The sequence below is a fragment of the Physeter macrocephalus genome, chromosome 1 (genome assembly GCF_002837175.3).
Source record: "Physeter macrocephalus isolate SW-GA chromosome 1, ASM283717v5, whole genome shotgun sequence".
NCBI lineage: Eukaryota > Metazoa > Chordata > Mammalia > Artiodactyla > Physeteridae > Physeter > Physeter macrocephalus.
Window position 1 is genome coordinate 51534389 of NC_041214.2, and position 18814 is coordinate 51553202.

Below are 18814 nucleotides of genomic sequence, written 5' to 3' on the forward strand. Positions count from 1 at the left end.
ATATCTTGGGGTAGAAACTTTGAGAATATTCAAATATTCTGTTTCTCCTCAAACTTTCACCTACTTTTTAGCATAGATTTTGCTTGCAACAGTTATTACTGTGCTCTTCTAATTTTCTTTTTCTCATTCCTTCTATGTTTATTAACTGGAATTTCTCTGTAAGGAACAGCTGTTCTTTCTCTCCCATTTGTTTAAATATTCAGTTATTTGTTAATGTCAGTATGGACTCACTCACTTTTATTTTGTGGGTTATAATCCAATACTACAGTTATTTATTTTGTTGCTCAGTTGTTCCAGTTTGGCCATTAGGAGCTCTTTGAGGTGGCACCTGTGCCCTTTCAACATGCCTCTGTCTTCCTTTGAACTCTTCCTTACTTTCTGGCATCATAAAGTGTCCTACGCTCATCTTAAATTTTTCCTTCCCCACCCCTGGAATCAACCAGTTCTCTAAGATCTCCTGATGTCTTTTACTGGAGAATAGTATTTAGAAACCAAGATATTGGCTTTGGGTGTGCTCATTGCTACTGGGGTGGCCTTGCTTCTGAACATTCATTGTTTTTTGTCATTTGTGCTTTTCTCCTGGATTGTGACATTCAGAGTACACATTCTTCGTTTTCTTAAAAGTAAATATATAAAGCTATAAATTTTCTTCTAAATACTTTGATAAATAGTGCTTCCATTATCATTTATTTCTAAATAGTTTATAACTCGACTTCTATTTCCTCTTTGGCCCAAGGTTTATCAGATGTATGTCGAAGTTTCCATGTATGTGGTTTTTGACTACCGTTTGTTGTCGATTTTCATGTAATTTTATTGTGGACAATGAATGTGGATGTAATATTTTTTTCTTTTTATGAATATATTAAAATGTCAGTTGTGGCTGATTACATGGTCAATTTTTGTGGTTATATCATGTGTTTGGAAGAAATGATTATTAGATATAAGTTCCGATTATGGCCATACATTAAGCTTGTTAATTATGTTATTCAAATCCTCAATATCTTTACCTATTTTTCATGTCATTGTGACCATTTCTGTGAAAAATGTGTTAATACTTTTTATTATGATTATTAATTTGTTCTTATTGGATTTTTAACAGATTTTTCCTTTATATAATTTGAGGCTATGTTTTGGGTATACAAAGGCTCATAATTAGTATTTTTCGTGGTAAATTCGGCATTTTATTAAAATAAAAGTGTTGTTCCATTTAATGTCTTGCTAGTTATTAACATTAATATATATCTTTTATCATTTTAAAGCATCTGTCCGGTATATATTTTCTTAACCTTTTTTCTACTTTCCTCTGTTAATTTTTTTTTTTTAAGGTGTGACTCCTGAAAACAAATTCAGCTGTTTTTTTTTCCCCTTAGTATGCTTAGAGAAATACTTTCAGGGTACAAAATGGGACTGGAAATAGAACGATTAATGAAAAATATTTTAAAGGTGCATTTAGGCTTTTCAGAACTTCTTCCCAGTCTACCTTCCCAAAGGCTGATAATTACCCTTCCCTTATTTGGGCAGATGGCATAGGTACTATCAAAACAGCTAGTTCCTCACCTGATTTCCCCACAGTGAAGCCCATCATTTAACAACTACTGTACACACATACACGTGCACACACACACACACACACACACACATGCACAAGCTTACAGACAGCATTTCAGTACCTCATTCATTCATTTTTCTAAAGAGAACATAGTATAATAAATACCCATTTACACAGATTCAAAAATTACCAAGATTTTGTTATATGTGTTTCATCTGTTCCTATTCTTGTTTGCTGAAGTAATTCAAGGCAGATCCAAGACTCCATACTGTTTTCATCCCTGTTTACTTCAGTTTTTGTTTTTTTTTTAAAATAAATGTATTTATTTATTTTTGGCTGCATTGGGTCTTTGTTGCTGCTCATGGGCTTTCTCTAGTTGTGAGAGCAGGGGCTACTCTTCATTGCAGTGAGCAGGCTTCTCATTGTGGTGTCTTCTCTTTGTTGTGGAGCACAGGCTCTAGGCGCATGGGCTTCAGTACTTGTGGCTTGCAGCCTCAGTAGTTGTGGCTCACAGGCTCTTGAGCACAGGCTCAGTAGTTGTGGTGCACAGGCTTAGTTGCTCCATGGCATGTGGGATCTTCCCAGACCAGGGCTTGAACCCGTGTCCCCTACATTGGCAGGCGGATTCTTAACCACTGCGCCACCAGGGAAGTCCCTACTTCAGTTTGACATGCCATTTTCTTATATAACGACAGTATTATTAGCCCCAAATTAGCAACAATTCCTCAGTATTATCTAATTCCCAGTCCATAATCAAATTTCCTCAATTCTTAAAAAAGAAGTATAGGGCTTCCCTGGTGACGCAGTGGTTGGGAGTCCACCTGCCGATGCAGGGGACAAGGGTTCGTGCCCTGGTCTGGGAAGATCCCACATGCCGCGGAGTGGCTGGGCCCGTGAGCCATGGCTGCTGAGCCTGTGCGTCCGGAGCCTGTGTTCCGCAATGGAAGAGGCCACAACAGTGAGAGGCCCATGTACCACAAAAAAAAAAAAAAAAAAAAAGAATATATTTTTTATAGTTTATTTGTTTGAATCTGATTCTGTACAAGGTCAATGTCTCCCATTTGACTGTCACTTTTCTTCTTTTTTATCTTGAAAATTCTCTCCCCCCTTTTCTCCCTTTGTCATCATTAACTTGTAGAAACTGGACCAAATATCCTTTTAAGTGCCTCATTCTTAAATATGAATAGACAATAAAGGATCTCCAGACTTTTGAGAGATGCCTCAAATGTGAAAGACAAAAAGTAAAGAGAGAAAAAAACAAACCCAAAGGAAACAGAAGCAATGCAGTGAGCTGAAGAAAACTTTAAAAACACATTATAATTGATAACCTCAAAAAAATAAACAGAATAAATGATATCAATGAAACAAAAACCAGGTACAGTAAAAAGAGGACCTTTTGGAGAATAAGAATTCTTGGTAATTAAAATATGATAGCAGAATTTAAAAATTGCATAGGCAGGATGGAAGATAATGAAAGTAGAACAAAATGTCAAAAGTGGTAAGATGGCAAAGAAAGGGTAAGAAAATTAGAAGATCTCTCTGGGAAGCCCCACATTCAAAAAAATAGAAAGATGCTCCAGAAAGAAAATAGAGAAAATGGAGGGGAAGGAATCTTTCTCCTCGTCCTAGGGAAAAATTCCTGGAATTCAAAGATCCATTTCCAAAGGAAGTATTCACCATGTGCCCAGTACAGAGGATGACAAAAGACTAACATGAAGATATATTGTGATCAAATTTAAGAAACAAAGTGACAAGAGAAACTTTTAAACCTTCTGAACTGGGGTGGAGACAGGGTGGGGAGCACCTACCACGTATCACACAAAGCAGTAGGAATTAGAATGTCATTGGACTTCTCAGAAGCAACATTAAGAGTTAAGAAACAGTAGAACAAAGCCCTAATTTTCTGATGAAGATTACTTTCCTCCTCTATGATTCTACATCCAGCCAAACTGTTCAGTCTGAGATCAAATAAAGATATTTTCAGATTATCAAGGTCTCAGATTTACCTCCCATGCACAAAAAGCTCTTGGAGGATTTACTCCACCAAAAGGAGTAAACCAAGGAGGAGGAAGACTTTAGAACCAGGATACAGGAGATCTGACATGAAAGAAAGCTGAAATGATAAGGAAGGGAAGTCCCAGAATGACAGTTGTATAGTCAAACCAGAGCGTAATGAGACTAGAGCAGGGGAGTGGAGAGCTCTAGGAAGGCTGCCTCTGGAAAAGAAATGATATGGAAGGATTATTTGCTGTGCTGAAGGTATCGAGAGAGGAGGATTACACCTCTGTAAGATTCAGAAGTGATAGGCACACAAAAAACTAAGAAGGAAGAAAAGGAGATGTTTTTTTAATCCAGGGACAACAAAAAGTTGTACAAAAAAAGAAATGTGATCATGGCATAACATGTAGCCCATAGTGAAGAATAATATCAACACTGGATAAAAAGATTGATTTAACTATATTGGGAGGATGAGGGGAGGAAGTCTCTGTGTGTGTGCATGTGTGTGCGTGTGTCTGTATAGGTGTGTAGATATGTATAGGAGGGTTAATTCTTATTACAATTGTGTTAGAGACTGCAAGGTACTTATCCCAACATATATTCTTCTTTCTTCCTTAGAAATAGAACTATGGATATAACTGGGGGTTAATCTTTCCAGTTAAAGACTACATTTCTCAGCTTAACTTGCAGCTAGGTATGGCCAGGTGTCTAGGTTCAGCAGAAGTATACAGTGGTACTTCCAGGAAATATCCTTGAAAGGGACAGAGGAGTCTTCTACTACTGATGGTCTGGAATGGGAAAGTGATAGTTGGCATTTCTGCCATTATCATAGACCATGAGAATAATGGATACACACCAAAGATAGTAGACCACAGAGTTGGAAGGATCCTGGGGCCCTGATGACACTCTAAAGATATCATATCAGCATTGGACTGGCTACCAATACATTTGTTTTATGCAAGATAATATATTGATACCTTTGTATATTTAAGTCATCATATTCAGGTCTCAGTTATATTAAGTAGCAGAACCAGATTTAACGGATTTATTTAGTAGACAATATCTAAAATGAAATTTAAGAAATAACAGTATAAGCATGTTATTTAATAATACAGAGTTAAATACTAGAAGAAAAAAAGTTGAAAGTAGTTATTTTGGGCAGTGAGAATTGGGGTAAAATCAAATGATTACTATTTTTTCTTATAACTCTTAGAAATATTTGACATTTTAAGTTATGTACATGTATTACTTTGATAAAAGTTAAATTATTTGTTCAGGTTCATTTTAATTAGTATTACAAGTAAAAATACACGTTCATTGCAAAAATTCAAACAATACAAAATATATAAAGTTATGCTTCCCTTCAATATTTGTTGCCTTTTCCCTGCCTGAGAGTTCCACTCTCCTCCCCAGGGAAAATGGCTATTTGGTATGTGTCTCTCTATACTTTCTCTGTACATTCATTTAGCATATAAGAGAAGCATAGTTTTTTTTATTTTTTATTTTTAACATCTTTATTGGAGTATAGTTGCTTTACAATGTTGTGTTAGTTTCTACTGTATAACAAAGCGAATCAGCTATATGTATACATACATCCCTATATCCCCTCCCTCTTGCGCCTCCCTCCCACCCTCCCTATCCCACCCCTCTAGGGGGTCACAAAGCACCGAGCTGATCTCCCTGTATTATGCAGCTGCTTCCTACTAGCTATCTATTTTACATTTCGTAATGTATATATGTCAGTGTTACTCTCTCACTTCGTCCCAGCTTACCCTTCCCCCTCCCCGTGTCCTCAAGCCCATTCTGTACGTCTGCATCTTTATTACTGTCCTGACCTAGGTTCATCAGAACCATTTTTTTTTTAAAGATTTCGTATATATGTGTTAGCATCCGGTATTTGTCTTTCTCTTTCTGACCTACTTCACGCTGTATGACAGACTCTAGGTCCATCCAAGTCAGTACAAGTAACTCAATTTCATTTCTTTTTATGGCTGAGTAACACTCCATTGTATATATGTACCACATCTTTATCCATTCGTCTGTAGATGGACACTTAGGTTGCTTCCATGTCCTGGCTATTGTAAATAGTGCTGCAATGAACACTGTGGTAGATGTCTCTTTTTGGTTTATGGTTTTCTCAGGGTATATGCCCAGTGGTGGTATTGCTGGGTCATATGGTAGTTCTATTTTTAGTTTTTTAAGGAACCTCCATAGTGTTCTCCATAGTGGCTGTATCAATTTACATTCCGACCAACAGTGCAAGAGGGTTCCCTTTTCTCCTCACCCTCTCCAGCATTTATTGTTTGTAGATTTTTTGATGATGGCCATCCTGACTGGTGGGAAGATGGCCTTATTGTGGTTTTGATTTGCATTTCTCTAATGATTAGTGATGTTGAGCATCCTTTCATGTGCTTGTTGGCAATCTGTATATCTGCTTTGGAGAAATGTCTATTTAGGTCTTCTGCCCATTTTTGGATTGGGTTGTTTGATTTTTGATATTGAACTGCATGATCTGCTTGGTGTTAGGAAGTGTTCTAATTTCATTCTTTTACCTGTAGCTGTCCAGTTTTCCCAGTGCCACTTATTGAAGAGGTTGTCTTTTCTCCATTGTATATTCTTGCCTCTTTTATCAAAGATAAGGTGACCACATGTGCGTGGGTTTATCTCTGGAATTTCTATCCTGTTCCATTGATCTATATTTCTGTTTTAGTGCTAGTACCATACTGTCTTGATTACTGTAGCTTTGTAGTATACTCTGAAGTCAGGGAGCCTGATTCCTCCAGCTCCATTTTGCTTTCTCAAGTTTGCTTTGGCTCTTCAGGTTTAGGTCTTCTGCCCATTTTTGGATTGGGTTGTTTGATTTTTGATATTGAACTGCATGATCTGCTTGTATATTTTGAAGATTAATCCTTTGCAAATATTTTCTGCCATTCTGAAGGGTTGTCTTTTCCTCTTCTTTATGGTTTCCTTTGCTGTGCAAAAGCTTTTAAGTTTCATTAGATCCCATTTGTTTATTTTTGTTTTTATTTCCATTTCTCTAGGAGGTGGGTCAGAAAGGGTCTTGCTGTAATTTATGTCATAGAGTGTTCTGCCTATGTTTTCCTGTAAGAGTTTGATAGTGTCTGGCCTTACATTTAGGACTTTAAGCCATTTTGAGTTTATTTTTTGTGTATGGTGTTAGGAAGTGTTCTAATTTCATTCTTTTACTTGTAGCTGTCCAGTTTTCCCAGTGCCACTTATTGAAGAGGTTGTCTTTTCTCCATTGTATATTCTTGCCTCTTTTATCAAAGATAAGGTGACCACATGTGCGTGGGTTTATCTCTGGAATTTCTATCCTGTTCCATTGATCTATATTTCTGTTTTAGTGCTAGTACCATACTGTCTTGATTACTGTAGCTTTGTAGTATACTCTGAAGTCAGGGAGCCTGATTCCTCCAGCTCCATTTTGCTTTCTCAAGTTTGCTTTGGCTCTTCAGGGTCTTTTGTGTTTCCATACAAATTGGGAAATTTTTTGTTCTAGTTCTGTGAAAACTGCCATCGGTAGTTTGATAGGGATTGCATGGAATCTGTAGATTGCTTGGGTATTATAGTCATTTTCACAATGTTGATTCTTCCAATCCAAGAACATGGTATATTCCGCTATCTGTTTTTATCTTCTTTAATTTCTTTCATCAGTGTCTTATAGTTTTCTGCATACAGGTCTTTTGTCTCCTTAGGTAGGTTTATTCCTAGGTTTTTTATTTTATTTTATTATTCCTAGGTATTTTATTCTTTTTGTTGCAATGGTAAATGGAAGTGTTTCCTTAATTTCTCTTTCACATATTTCATCATTGGTGTACAGGAATGCAAGAGATTTCTGTGCATTAATTTTGTATCCTGCTACTTTACCAAATTCATTTATTAGCTCTAGTAATTTTCTGGTAGTGTCTTTAGGATTCTCTGTGTATAGTGTCATGTCATCTGCAAACAGTGACAGCTTTACTTCTTTTCTGATTTGGATTGCTTTTATTTCTTTTTATTCTCTGATTGCTGTGGCTAAAACTTCCAAAAGTATGTTGAATAACAGTGGTGAGAGTGGGCAGCCTTGTCTTGTTCCTGATCTTAGAGGAAATGGTTTCAGTTTTTCACCATTGAGAATGATGTTGGCTGTGGGTTTGTCATATATGGCTTTTGTTTTGTTGAGGTAAGTTCCCTCTGTGACTACTTTCTGGAGAGTTTCATCATAAATGGGTGTTGAATTTTGTTCAAAGCTTTTTCTGCATCTATTGAGATAATCATATGGTTTTTATCCTTCAATTTGTTAATATAGTGTATCACATTGATTGATTTGTGTGTATTGAAGAATCCTTGCATTCCTGGGATAAACCCCACTTGATCATGGTGTATGATGCTTTTAATGTGCTGTTGGATTCTATTTGGTCGTATTTTGTTGAGGATTTTTGCATCTATGTTCATCAGTGATATTGGCCTGTAGTTTTGTTTTTTTGTGACATCTTTGTCTGGTTTTGGTATCAGGGTGATGGTGGCCTCATAGAATGAATTTGGGAGTGTTCCACCCTCTGCTATATTTTGTAAGAGTTTGAGAAGGATAGGTCTTCCTGTTCTCTAAATGTTTGAGAGAATTCACCTGTGAAGCCATCTGATCCTGGGCTTTTGTCTGTTGGAAGAATTTTAATCACAGTTTCAATTGTATTACTTATGATTAGTTGTTCATATTTTCTATTTCTTCTTGGTTTAGTCTTGGAAGGTTGTGCTTTTCTAAGAATTTGTCCATTTCTTCCAGGTTGTCCATTTGATTGGCATATAGTTGCTTGTAGTAATCTCTCATGATCTTTTGTATTTCTTCAGTGTCATTTGTTACTTCTCCTTTTTCATTTCTAATTCAGTTGATTTGAGTCTTCTCTCTTTTTTTCTTGATGAGTCTGGCTAATGGTTTATCAATTTTGTTTATCTTCTCAAAGAACCAACTTTTAGTTTTATTGATATTTGCTATTGTTTCTTTCATTTCTTTTTCATTTATTTCTGCCTGATCTTGTAGGATTGTATTGCTATAAACTTCCCTCTTAGAACAGCTTTTGCTGCATCCCATAGGTTTTGGGTCATTGTGTTTTCATTGTCATTTGTTTCTAGGTATTTTTTTTATTTCTTCAGTGATCTCTTGGTTATTTAGTAGCATATCGTTTAGCTTCCAAGTGTTTGTATTTTTTACAGTTTTTTTCCTGTCTCATAGCATTGTGGTTGGAAAAGGTACCTGATACAATTTGAAGTTTCTTAAATTTACCGAGGCTTGATTTGTGATCCACGATATGCTCTATCCTGGAGAATGTTCCATGAGCATTTGAGAAGAAAGTGTATTTTGTTGTTTTTGGATGGAAAGTCCTATAAATATCAATTAAGTCCATCTTGTCTAATGTGTTATTTAAAGCTTGTGTTTCCTTATTTATTTTCATTTTGGATTATTTGTCCATTGGCTAAAGTGAGGTTTTAAAGTCCCCTACTATTACTGTGTTACTGTTGATTTCCCCTTTTATGGTTGTGAGCATTTGCCATATGTGTTGTGGTGCTCCTATGTTGGGTGCATAAATATTTACAATTGTTATATCTTCATCTTGGATTGATCCCTTGATCATTATGTAGTGTCCTTCATTGTATCTTGTAATTTTATTTTAAAGTCTATTTTGTCTGATATGAGAATTGCTACTCCAGCTTTCTTTTGATTTCCATTTGCATGGAATATCTTTTTCCATCCCCTCACTTTCAGTCTGTATGTGTCCCTAGGTCTGAAGTGGGTCTCTTGTAGACAGCATATATATGGGTCTTGTTTTTGTATCCATTCAGCCAGTCTGTGTCTTTTCGTTGGAGCATTTAATCCATTTGCATTTAAGGTAATTATTGATATGTATGTTCCTATTACCATTTTCATAATTGTTTTGGGTTTTTTTTTTTTTTGTGGTACGCGGGCTTCCCTCTGCTGTGGCCTCTCCCGTTGCGGAGCACAGGCTCCGGATGCGCAGGCTCAGTGGCCATGGCCCACGGGCCCAGCCGCTCCGCGGCATGTGGGATCCTCCCAGACCGGGGCGTGAACCCAATTCCCCTGCATCAGCAGGCGGACGTGCAACCACTGCGCCACCAGGGAAGCCCCTTGGGTTTGTTATTGTAGGTCTTTTCCTTCTCTTGTGTTTCCTGCCTAGCAAAGTTCATTTAGCATTTGTTGTAAAGCTGGTTTGGTGGTGCTGAATTCTCTTAACTTCTCCTTGTCTGTATAGGTTTTAATTTCTCTGTCGAATCTGAATGAGATCCTTGCTGGCTAGAGTAATCTTGGTTGTAGGTTTTTCCCTTTCATCACTTTAAATATGTCCTGCCAGTCCCTTCTGGCTTGCAGTGTTTCTGCAGAAAGATCAGCTGTTAACCTTATGGGGATTCTCTTGTATTTTATTTGTTGCTTTTCCCTTGTTGCTTTTAATGTTTTTCCTTTGTATTTAATTTTTGATAGTTTGATTAATATGTGTTTTGGCGTGTTTCTCCTTGAATTTATCCTGTGTGGGACTCTCTTCACTCCCTGGACTTGATTGACTATTTCCTTTCCCATATTAGGGAAATTTTCAACTATAATCTCTTCAAATATTTTATCAGACCCAGGTCTTCTTCTGAGACCCCTATAATTTGAATGTTGGCATGTTTAATGTTCTCCCAGAGGTCTCTGAGACTGTCCTCAATTATTTTCATTCTTTTTTCTTTATTCTGCTCTTCAGTGGTTATTTCCACTATTTTATCTTCCAGGTCACTTATCCGTTCTTCTGCCTCAGTTATTCTGCTATTGATTCCCTCTAAAGAATTTTTAATTTCGTTTATTGTGGTTTTCATCATTGCTGTTTGCTCTTTAGTTCTTCTAAGTCCTTGTTAAACGTTTCTTGTATTTTTTCCATTCTATTTCCAAGATTTTGAATCATCTTTACTATCATTACTCTGATTCTTTTTCAGGTAGACTGCCTATTTCCTCTTCATTTGTTTGGTCTGGTGGGTTTTTACCTTGCTCCTTCATCTGTTGCATATTTCTTTGTCTTCTCATTTTGTTTAACTTACTGTGTTTGGGATCTCCTTTTTGCAGGCTGCAAGTTCATAGCTCCCGTTGGTTTTGGTGTCTGCCCCCAGTGAGTGAGGTTGGTTCAGTGGCTTGTGTAGGCTTCCTGGTGGTTGGGCCTCGTGCCTGTGTTCTGGTGGGTGGGGCTGGATCTTGTCTTTCTGGTGGGCAGGCTGTGTCCGATTTTGTGTTTTGGGGTGTCTGTGAACTTAGTGTGATTTTAGACAGCCTCTCTGCTGATGAGTGAGGTTGTGTTCCTGTCTTGCTAGTTGTTTGGCATGGGGCATCCAGCACTGGAGCTTGCTGGCCATTGGGTGGAGCTGGGTCTTAGCATTGAGACGGAGATCTCTGGGAGCGCTCTCGCCAATTGGAATTATGTGGAGCTGGGACGTCTCTCTGGTGGTCCAATGTCCTGGACTTGGCTCTCCCACCTCAGAGGCTCAGGCTTCACACCCAGCCAGAGCACCAAGACCCTGTCAGCCACATGGATCAGAAGAAAAGGAACAAAGAAAAGGGAAGGAAAAAAAAATGATAATAAAATTTTAAAAATTATAAAATAAAGAAATAGTAAAGTAAAAAAAGAGAGCAACCAAACCAATAAACAAATTCACCAATGATAGCAAGCACTAAAAACTAAACTAAGATAAACATAAAAATCAGAAACAAATCAGTCGCAGACAGCAAACCCCTAGTCTACAGTTGCTCCCAAAGTCCACTGCCTCAATTTTGGGAATATTCATTGTTTATTCAGGTATTCCACAGATGCAGGGTTCATCTAGTTGATTGTGGGAATGTAATCTGCTGCTCCTGAGGCTGCTGGGAGAGATTTCCCTTTCTCTTCTTTGTTCGCACAGCTCCTGGGGTTCAGCTTTGGTTTTGGTCCAACCTCTGTGTGTAGGTCGTCCTCAGGCATCTGTTTCCCCACCCAGACAGGAGGGGGTTAAAGCAGCGGCTGATTAGGGCTCTTTTGCTGTCCCAGGCTGGGGAGAGGGAGGGGTATGGTAGTCATAATTGGAATGCGATGGGAGCCTGCAGCGGCGGGAGCCTGCAGCAGCAGAGGCCAGCATGACATTACAACAGTCTGAGGTGCTCTGTGTGTTCTCCCAGGGAAGTTGTCCCTGGATCTGGGGACAGTGGCAGTGGTGTGCTGCACAGGTTCCTGTGGGGTTGGGGGTGGGGTATGGGTAGTGACCTGTGTTTGCACATAGGATTCTTGGTGGCAGCGGCAGCAGCGTTAGCATTTCATGCCCGTCTCTGTGGTCTGAGCTGCTAGCCACAGCTCATGCCCATCTCTGGAGCTTGCTTAGGTGGTGCTCTGTCTCCTGTGGGCACGCATGGAAGGAATCCCCTCTCCTCACACCCCCCCACAACAATGGTCTCTTGCCTCTTTGGCAGGTCCAGACTTTTTCCCTGACTCCCTCCCAGCTAGTTTTAGCGCACTAGCCCCCTTCAGGCTGTCTTCATGCAGCCAACCCCAGTCCTCTCCCTGGGATCTGACCTCTGAAACCTGAGCCTCAGCTCCCAGCCCCCACCTGCCCTGGCGGGTGAGCAGAAAATTGTCTCAGGCTGGTGAATGCTGGTCAGCATTGATCCTCTGTGCAGGAATCTCTCCGCTTTGCCCTCTGCACCCCTGTTGTTGCGCTCTCCTCCATGGCTCCAAAGCTTCCCCCCCACCCACCTCCCATCTCTACCATTGAAGGGGCTTCCTAGTGTGTGGAAACTTTTACTCTTTTACAGCTCCCTCCCAGAAGTGCAGGTCCTGTCCCTATTCTTTTGTCTCTGTTTTTTCTGGGATTTTTTGCCCTACCCAGGTACGTGGGGATTTTCTTGCCTTTTGGGAAGTCTGAGGTCTTCTGCCAGCATTCAGTAGGTGTTCTGTAAGAGTTGTTCCACATGTAGATGTATTTTTGCTGTAATTGTGGGGAGGAAGGTGATCTCCACGTCTTGTTTCTCCACCATCTTTAAGGTCCCCCCCATAGTTTTATTTTTATTAAAAATGGATTTAAAATTTAAAATAATTTTTATTGGAGTATAGTTGATTTACTATGTTGTGTTAGTTTCAGGTGTACAGCAAAGTGAATCAGTTATACATATATCCACTCTTTTTAAAGATTTTTTTCCCATAGCCCATTACAGAGTACTGAGTAGAGCGCTCTGTGCTGTACAGTAGGTCCTTATTAATTATCTATTTTCTATGTAATAGTATGTATATGTCAATCCCAATCTCCCAGTTTATCCCTCCCCTTCCTTATCTGCTGGTAACCATAAGTTTGTTTTCTATTGATACATCTGTGACTCTACTTCTGTTTTATAACTACATTCATTTGTACCCTTTTTTTTAGATTCCACATATAAGCAGTATCATATGATATTTGTCTTTTCTGTTTCTGACTTACTTCACTCAGTATGGCAATCTCTAGGTCCATCCATGTTGCTGAAAATGGCATTATTTTGTTCTTTTTATGGCTGAGTAATATTCCATTGTATATATGTACCACATCTTCTTTATCCATACCTGTTGATGGACATTTAGTTTGCTTCCATGTCCTGGCTATTGTAAATAGTGCTGCAATGAAAAAAGTGGATTTAAATTTTGATAAAGTACTCATGAGGAAATATTTAGGCTTATAATGGTTATTTGTTTGTATTTTTAGAATTCGAGATGCAAGCATGCAGTTAAAAAGTCACCAAAATGATTTTCACAGAGTACAGAAAGAATTGAGTCAGTTGCAACATGAGTTAAAAATTAAACAAAGACAATCACAAATCTTCAGGTAAGATTATCTTTAAATAATTGATAATTATAGTATTGAAAATATACACTCATTTAATACTAACTTTATAAACATTCAAACACCTTTTAGTAATATAGTTTCTGTATTTATATAGTTTAATATTACAGTGTTGTTGAAAACAATGGAAACACTTCACTTTTTAAAAAACTATTATCTCAACTGAATAGTTTTGCCAATAACATTTAAATTAGGCAAACACCTTGTTCTGATTTTGCAGTGACATTTAGAATGAAAGCACAGTAACTAATTCATTTTCCTCTTGGCCATATATTTCTTGGTATACTTGATCTCCTGACCCACAGTCCAGTGGCATGAAAAGAATAGAATGGGGAAACTTTCTAATTGGATAGTAATAGACCTCCTAAATTTAGAAATTTCCAATATAAATGGTGTTAAATCTGCTTTTATATAATCTTTGAAGGCTTTATAATAACTAAAGGTAAAGCCCAATGTTCTAAAGAAAATAGGAAGTACTTTTTAAAAATGGAATTGAATTTATTGAGAATATCAGAAAGAATGATTAATTTTTAAATTGAGTAACTTTTAGCTCTTAGAAAAGGGAAATAAGTTAAATGAACATTATAAGTAGACACAGGTTCGGGATGACTAAAAAAAATATGCCGGGTAAATACTTTTAATGTTCTTATTTTTTCCAATCTACTTATTATTATTGGGAATATTGTTCTGTTAAAACAATTATGTGGCCGTCCCCACTGGCAGGCCACCGCCTGTGTCCCCTGGGGCGCGGCGCAGCACGCCCCGCTGTGCGTTGGGACCAGGGTCCAGTGTGGAGAGCCCTGTGTCCTGGGACATGGGGTGCGGCCGGAAAGGCGGCCGCCCCCTCGCCTGTCACGCACCGCACGTTCGTGGGGAACCTGGTGCTAAACCATTCGTAGACGACCTGATTCTGGGTCCGGGTTTCATACGTAGCAGAGCAGCTCCCTCGCTGCGATCTATTGAAAGTCAGCCCTCGACACAAGGGTTTGTAAAAAGAAAAAAAAAAAAGAGAAAAAAAATTATCTGGGCTAATAATTTTTTTATGCAATATCTGGTGATAACCTGTTAGCCGTCTAAACTTTCATTAATGCCTTACACATAACTGATGCTAAATAAATAATTTTTGAATGAATGAATGAGTCTACTCACAAAACAGATGACAATTTTTGTCATCAGAAATCTTCTCTGTCCTATCCTAGAAATCTAGTATTGAACCAGCAAGATATCACCCAGGTGACCCCAACCTTCCATTTTAGTCACGACCATCAGTATTCAGTCTTGGCCCCAACAATAGCTTTGGCTCAGGTCCGTTCAGGAAGTCCCATTTGTTTTATCCAGAGATGCCATTATGGATGGCAGGATTGACTAAATTTTAAAGGTTAGACTAGAACTAGATTAGAAAATTAATGCTGCTTAAGGATATTATGGACTGATAAAGTCAGTCTTTATTATTCACATTTTACATGTAATTTGTAGTATTTTAAATTCTTGAAGAAACTTATACATATTTAAATGTTATTTTTATTCTGTGTTGTAATTTTGTCATCATTTTGCATTATACTTTTACTGCTTATTTTTTCAAATGTTTTCAAAAGATCTGTGGTTTTTATTTACTTTTAGGTAAAAGATCACAAATTGGGAGTTTTGGATCTGATTTATATAAAAAAGTAACACTTACTAGAAATTTTAGAAGTAACCATTTAACTAGACAGTATAAATAAAAGTTTGTGACAGATGAATAAAAATAATTACAGGTTTTATTAATACTCTCACTAGTAGGTACATTGCATGGGAAAAGGCAGTCTGGTGAAAATAAAATCAAACCAAAAGCTGTAGAGTTCAGTGATTTTGTTGCATTACTAAAAGCTCATTTTAAAATAGTTTACTGATTATTAAAAAAAAAATATCTACCAGAACGTAAAATTTCGAGTTTGCTGTGGATAAAGAAAAGGAGCTTATAATCTTCTCTTTTAAAGTGGTAAAGAAAAGAAGCTTGAGCTTTAGCTACTCAGATGTAATCATCTTTATTTACAGAGTCCAAAAGGAACTTTCAAGAGATCAATGCACTATGTCTTTGAGTCACTTTGCTCTTTTTGAATTATTCTCTCATTTGTTTAATTGCAATAGGGCTTAATCACCTAGCCTCCAGCAAAGTGTTCTTCATGCTTTGTATTTTCCCTGACCTCATTTCCAACCTGTCTCTCGCAAGGGGGTGATGAGGAGTAGCTGTGGTGTGCCTCAGTTGGCTCAGCACAACTGCTATTCAGAATAAAGTGTCTTTTGAGAATGGAAATAACTTTTGAAAACCTGTAAAATAGATACTAAAAACCAATATGGAATATAGGTATACTTCACTTTATGTAAAGTTGTGTATAACTCCAATATTCCAAATCAATCCATATTTGAAATATTTTGGTGGTGCTTACTTTTATAGGATTCCTATTGTGAATCTTTCATAAATTGTTTGAAATATACTTATCCTTTAATTTTTCTTGTTTGTAAATCCAGACTCTGTCATCTCTGAAATTTTCAAGCCAACTCCCCAAATCTCTGACTTTCACACCAACTCTTCAGCCATATTAAGGCTTCTAGTTTTTGTTTTGTTTTGTTTCGTTTTTCTGATTTTCCCAACCATTTCCTGGCCTTACTTTGTTTTCTAGCCTTGACCCCATAATCAGCTCATGTCTTTTTTAAAACAGCTTTATTGAGATATAAGTTACATACTAAAAAATCCACCCCTTTTAAGTAGACAATGTAATGATTTTTAGTAAATGTACTGAGTTGTGCAACCATTACCACATCCAATATTAGAACATTTGAGTCATCCTGAGAAGATAGATCCTCATGCCATTTGCAATCTCTGTCTTCACCACCAATCCTAAGCAATTGCTTATCTTCTTTCTGTTTCTATAGGATTTGTATTTCTCTGGACAATTCAAATATATGGAATCCTACAATATGTGGTCTTTTATATCTGACATCTTTCAATAATGTTTTTGATGTTTATCCATGTTCTATCATGCATCAGTACTTTGTTCCTTTTTATTGCTAAATAGTGTTCCATTGTCTGAACATACCACATTCTATTTATGCATTTATTAGTTGAAGGACTTTTGGATTGTTTCCGCTTGTTGGCACTTATGAATAATGCTGCTATAAACATTCACATGTAAGTCTTTGTGTGGATGTATGTTTCATTTCTTTTGAGTAGATACCTAAGTGTAGAATTACTGAATCATATGGTAAATTGATATTTAACCTTTGAGAAACTGAGAAACTATTTTGCAAAGTGGCTGCACTATTTTACATTCCTACCAGGAATGAGGATTCTACTTTCACTGTGTTCTTGACAACATTTCTTATTGTCTGTCTTTTTTTTATAGTAGCCATTCTAGAGGCTGTGAAATGGTACCTCATTGTGTTTTGATTTGTGTTTCCCAAATGACTAATGGTGTTGAACATCTTTTCGTGTGCTTATTAACCATTTTTATGGTTATTTGGTGAACTATCTATTAAAATATTTTTTCTATTTTTCATTGGTTTGTTTTCTTGTTATCAGATTATAAGAGTTCTTTGTATGTTCTGGATACAAGTCTTTTATTTGAAATATGATTTGCAAATATTTTCTCCCAGTCTGTGGCAAGTCTTTTCGTTTTTTTAATTGTGTCTTTTCGAAGAACAAAAATTATTATTTTTAGTGAAATACAGTTTAATCAATGTTTTCTTTTAGGGATTGTGCTTCTGGTAATGTATCTAAGAACTCTGCCTAACCAAAGGTCACAAAGATTTTTTCCAGTAGTTTCTTCTAAACGTTTTATAGTTTTAGCTCTTACATTTAGGTCTGTGATCCATTTTAACTCTTATGAATGTTGTAAAGTAAGGATCTAAATTCATCTTTTTTTTTCATGTGAATATTCAATTATTCTAGCACCATTTGTTAAAAAGACTATTCTTTCCCTATTGAGTTGTCTTGATCCCTTTACCTAAAATCAATTCACCATGAATGGAAGGAATTATTTCTGGACTCTCTATTCTATTTTATTCATCTATTGATGTATATCTGTTCTTAATGTCAGTACCACACTCTCTTGAATATTATAATTTTTAGTGAATTTTGAGATCAAGAAATGTAAGCCCTTCAAATTTCTTTGTTTTCAAGATTGTTTTGGCTATTCGGGGAACCTTGTATTTCCATATAAATTTTAGGATCGTCTTGTCAATTTCTGAAAAATAGCCTACTGGGATTTTGATAGGTATAGCATTAAATCTATAGATCAATTTGGGGAGAATTGCCATTTTAAAAATGTTGAATTTTTCAATCCAAGAATCCATATATCTTTCCACTGAGATCTTTAGTTCTCTCAGAAATGTTTTGTTTTTAGTATACAAGTCTTGCACTCCTTTTATTAAGTTTATTTCTAAATATTTTATTCTTTTTGATGTTATGACAAGTGGGATTTTCTTCTTAACTTTATTTTTGGTATTCATCATTGCTAGTAAACAGATTGGTTTTTGCACATGGTTTATGTATCCTGTGATCTTGATGAACCCATTTATTCTAGTATTTGTGTGTGTGTGTGTGTGTGTGTGTGTGTGTGTATTCTTTAGGATTTTCTTCATAGAGTATGTTTCTGCATAGAGGAATTTACCAATACTCCAGCTACTTTTACCTCTGCTTATTTACTCTTAAAACCCTCAGTCTTTATATCTACTTACAGGTTGTTAAACACCAGGCCTTCAATTTCTTCAATACTATTCTAAATCCTCAATATTCTGCTTAAAATTCTTTGTGCTACTCATCTCTCACCAGCTGTGTGTCTTGCCTTGTATTTCACAAAGAGAGTTAAAGTTAACAACACAGGCGTATTTCCTGTGAGTCAAATGATACTTAAGTTTCAGAACCCTGCACTCAGGACCCCCTTCCAAGCTTCTGGGATGGCCCCTGGCAAAAGTAAGATGGTTTTAAATTATAATTGTAAAAATTCTGTCTCTTTGCACTCTGATTTCCCTTCTCCTACTTCTGATGTCAGTATGCCTTTGGAGTAGTCACTGGCATTTGAGGGATCTGAGAGAGAAAGTTGTGTTGGGAATATACATTATAACTGCCATTTGGAAAGACATTTTAGACTGCTTCAATTACACAAGCAAGACATTGCAGACTAAAAATAGGGATGTGTATGAATTTTTTTGAATTAATGGAGTAAAAGCAATAAAGATGAACAATTTAAACAATAGAAATTATTCTGTCATAAAAAACAAATTATAACATTTTTTCAGATTACATCATAAGAGATACATTTTCAATAAAATCTCTTGGATTATTTTGTAATCCATTCAATGAAGAGGAGTTAATTATTTGAATACATTGGAGAAAGATTTAAGTTTCTTGCTGAT

At 36.8% G+C, this 18814-nt stretch overlaps 1 protein-coding gene across 1 annotated transcript in view; it reads left to right on the forward strand.

Annotated features, from left to right (window-relative positions):
- LEKR1 (leucine, glutamate and lysine rich 1) overlaps positions 1-18814 on the forward strand; it is a 429075-nt gene that overhangs the window by 261546 nt on the left and 148715 nt on the right. Inside the window, 1 exon segment of the mRNA XM_055081297.1 lies at positions 13283-13402. Within this exon segment, the coding sequence (XP_054937272.1) occupies positions 13283-13402 (120 nt within the window).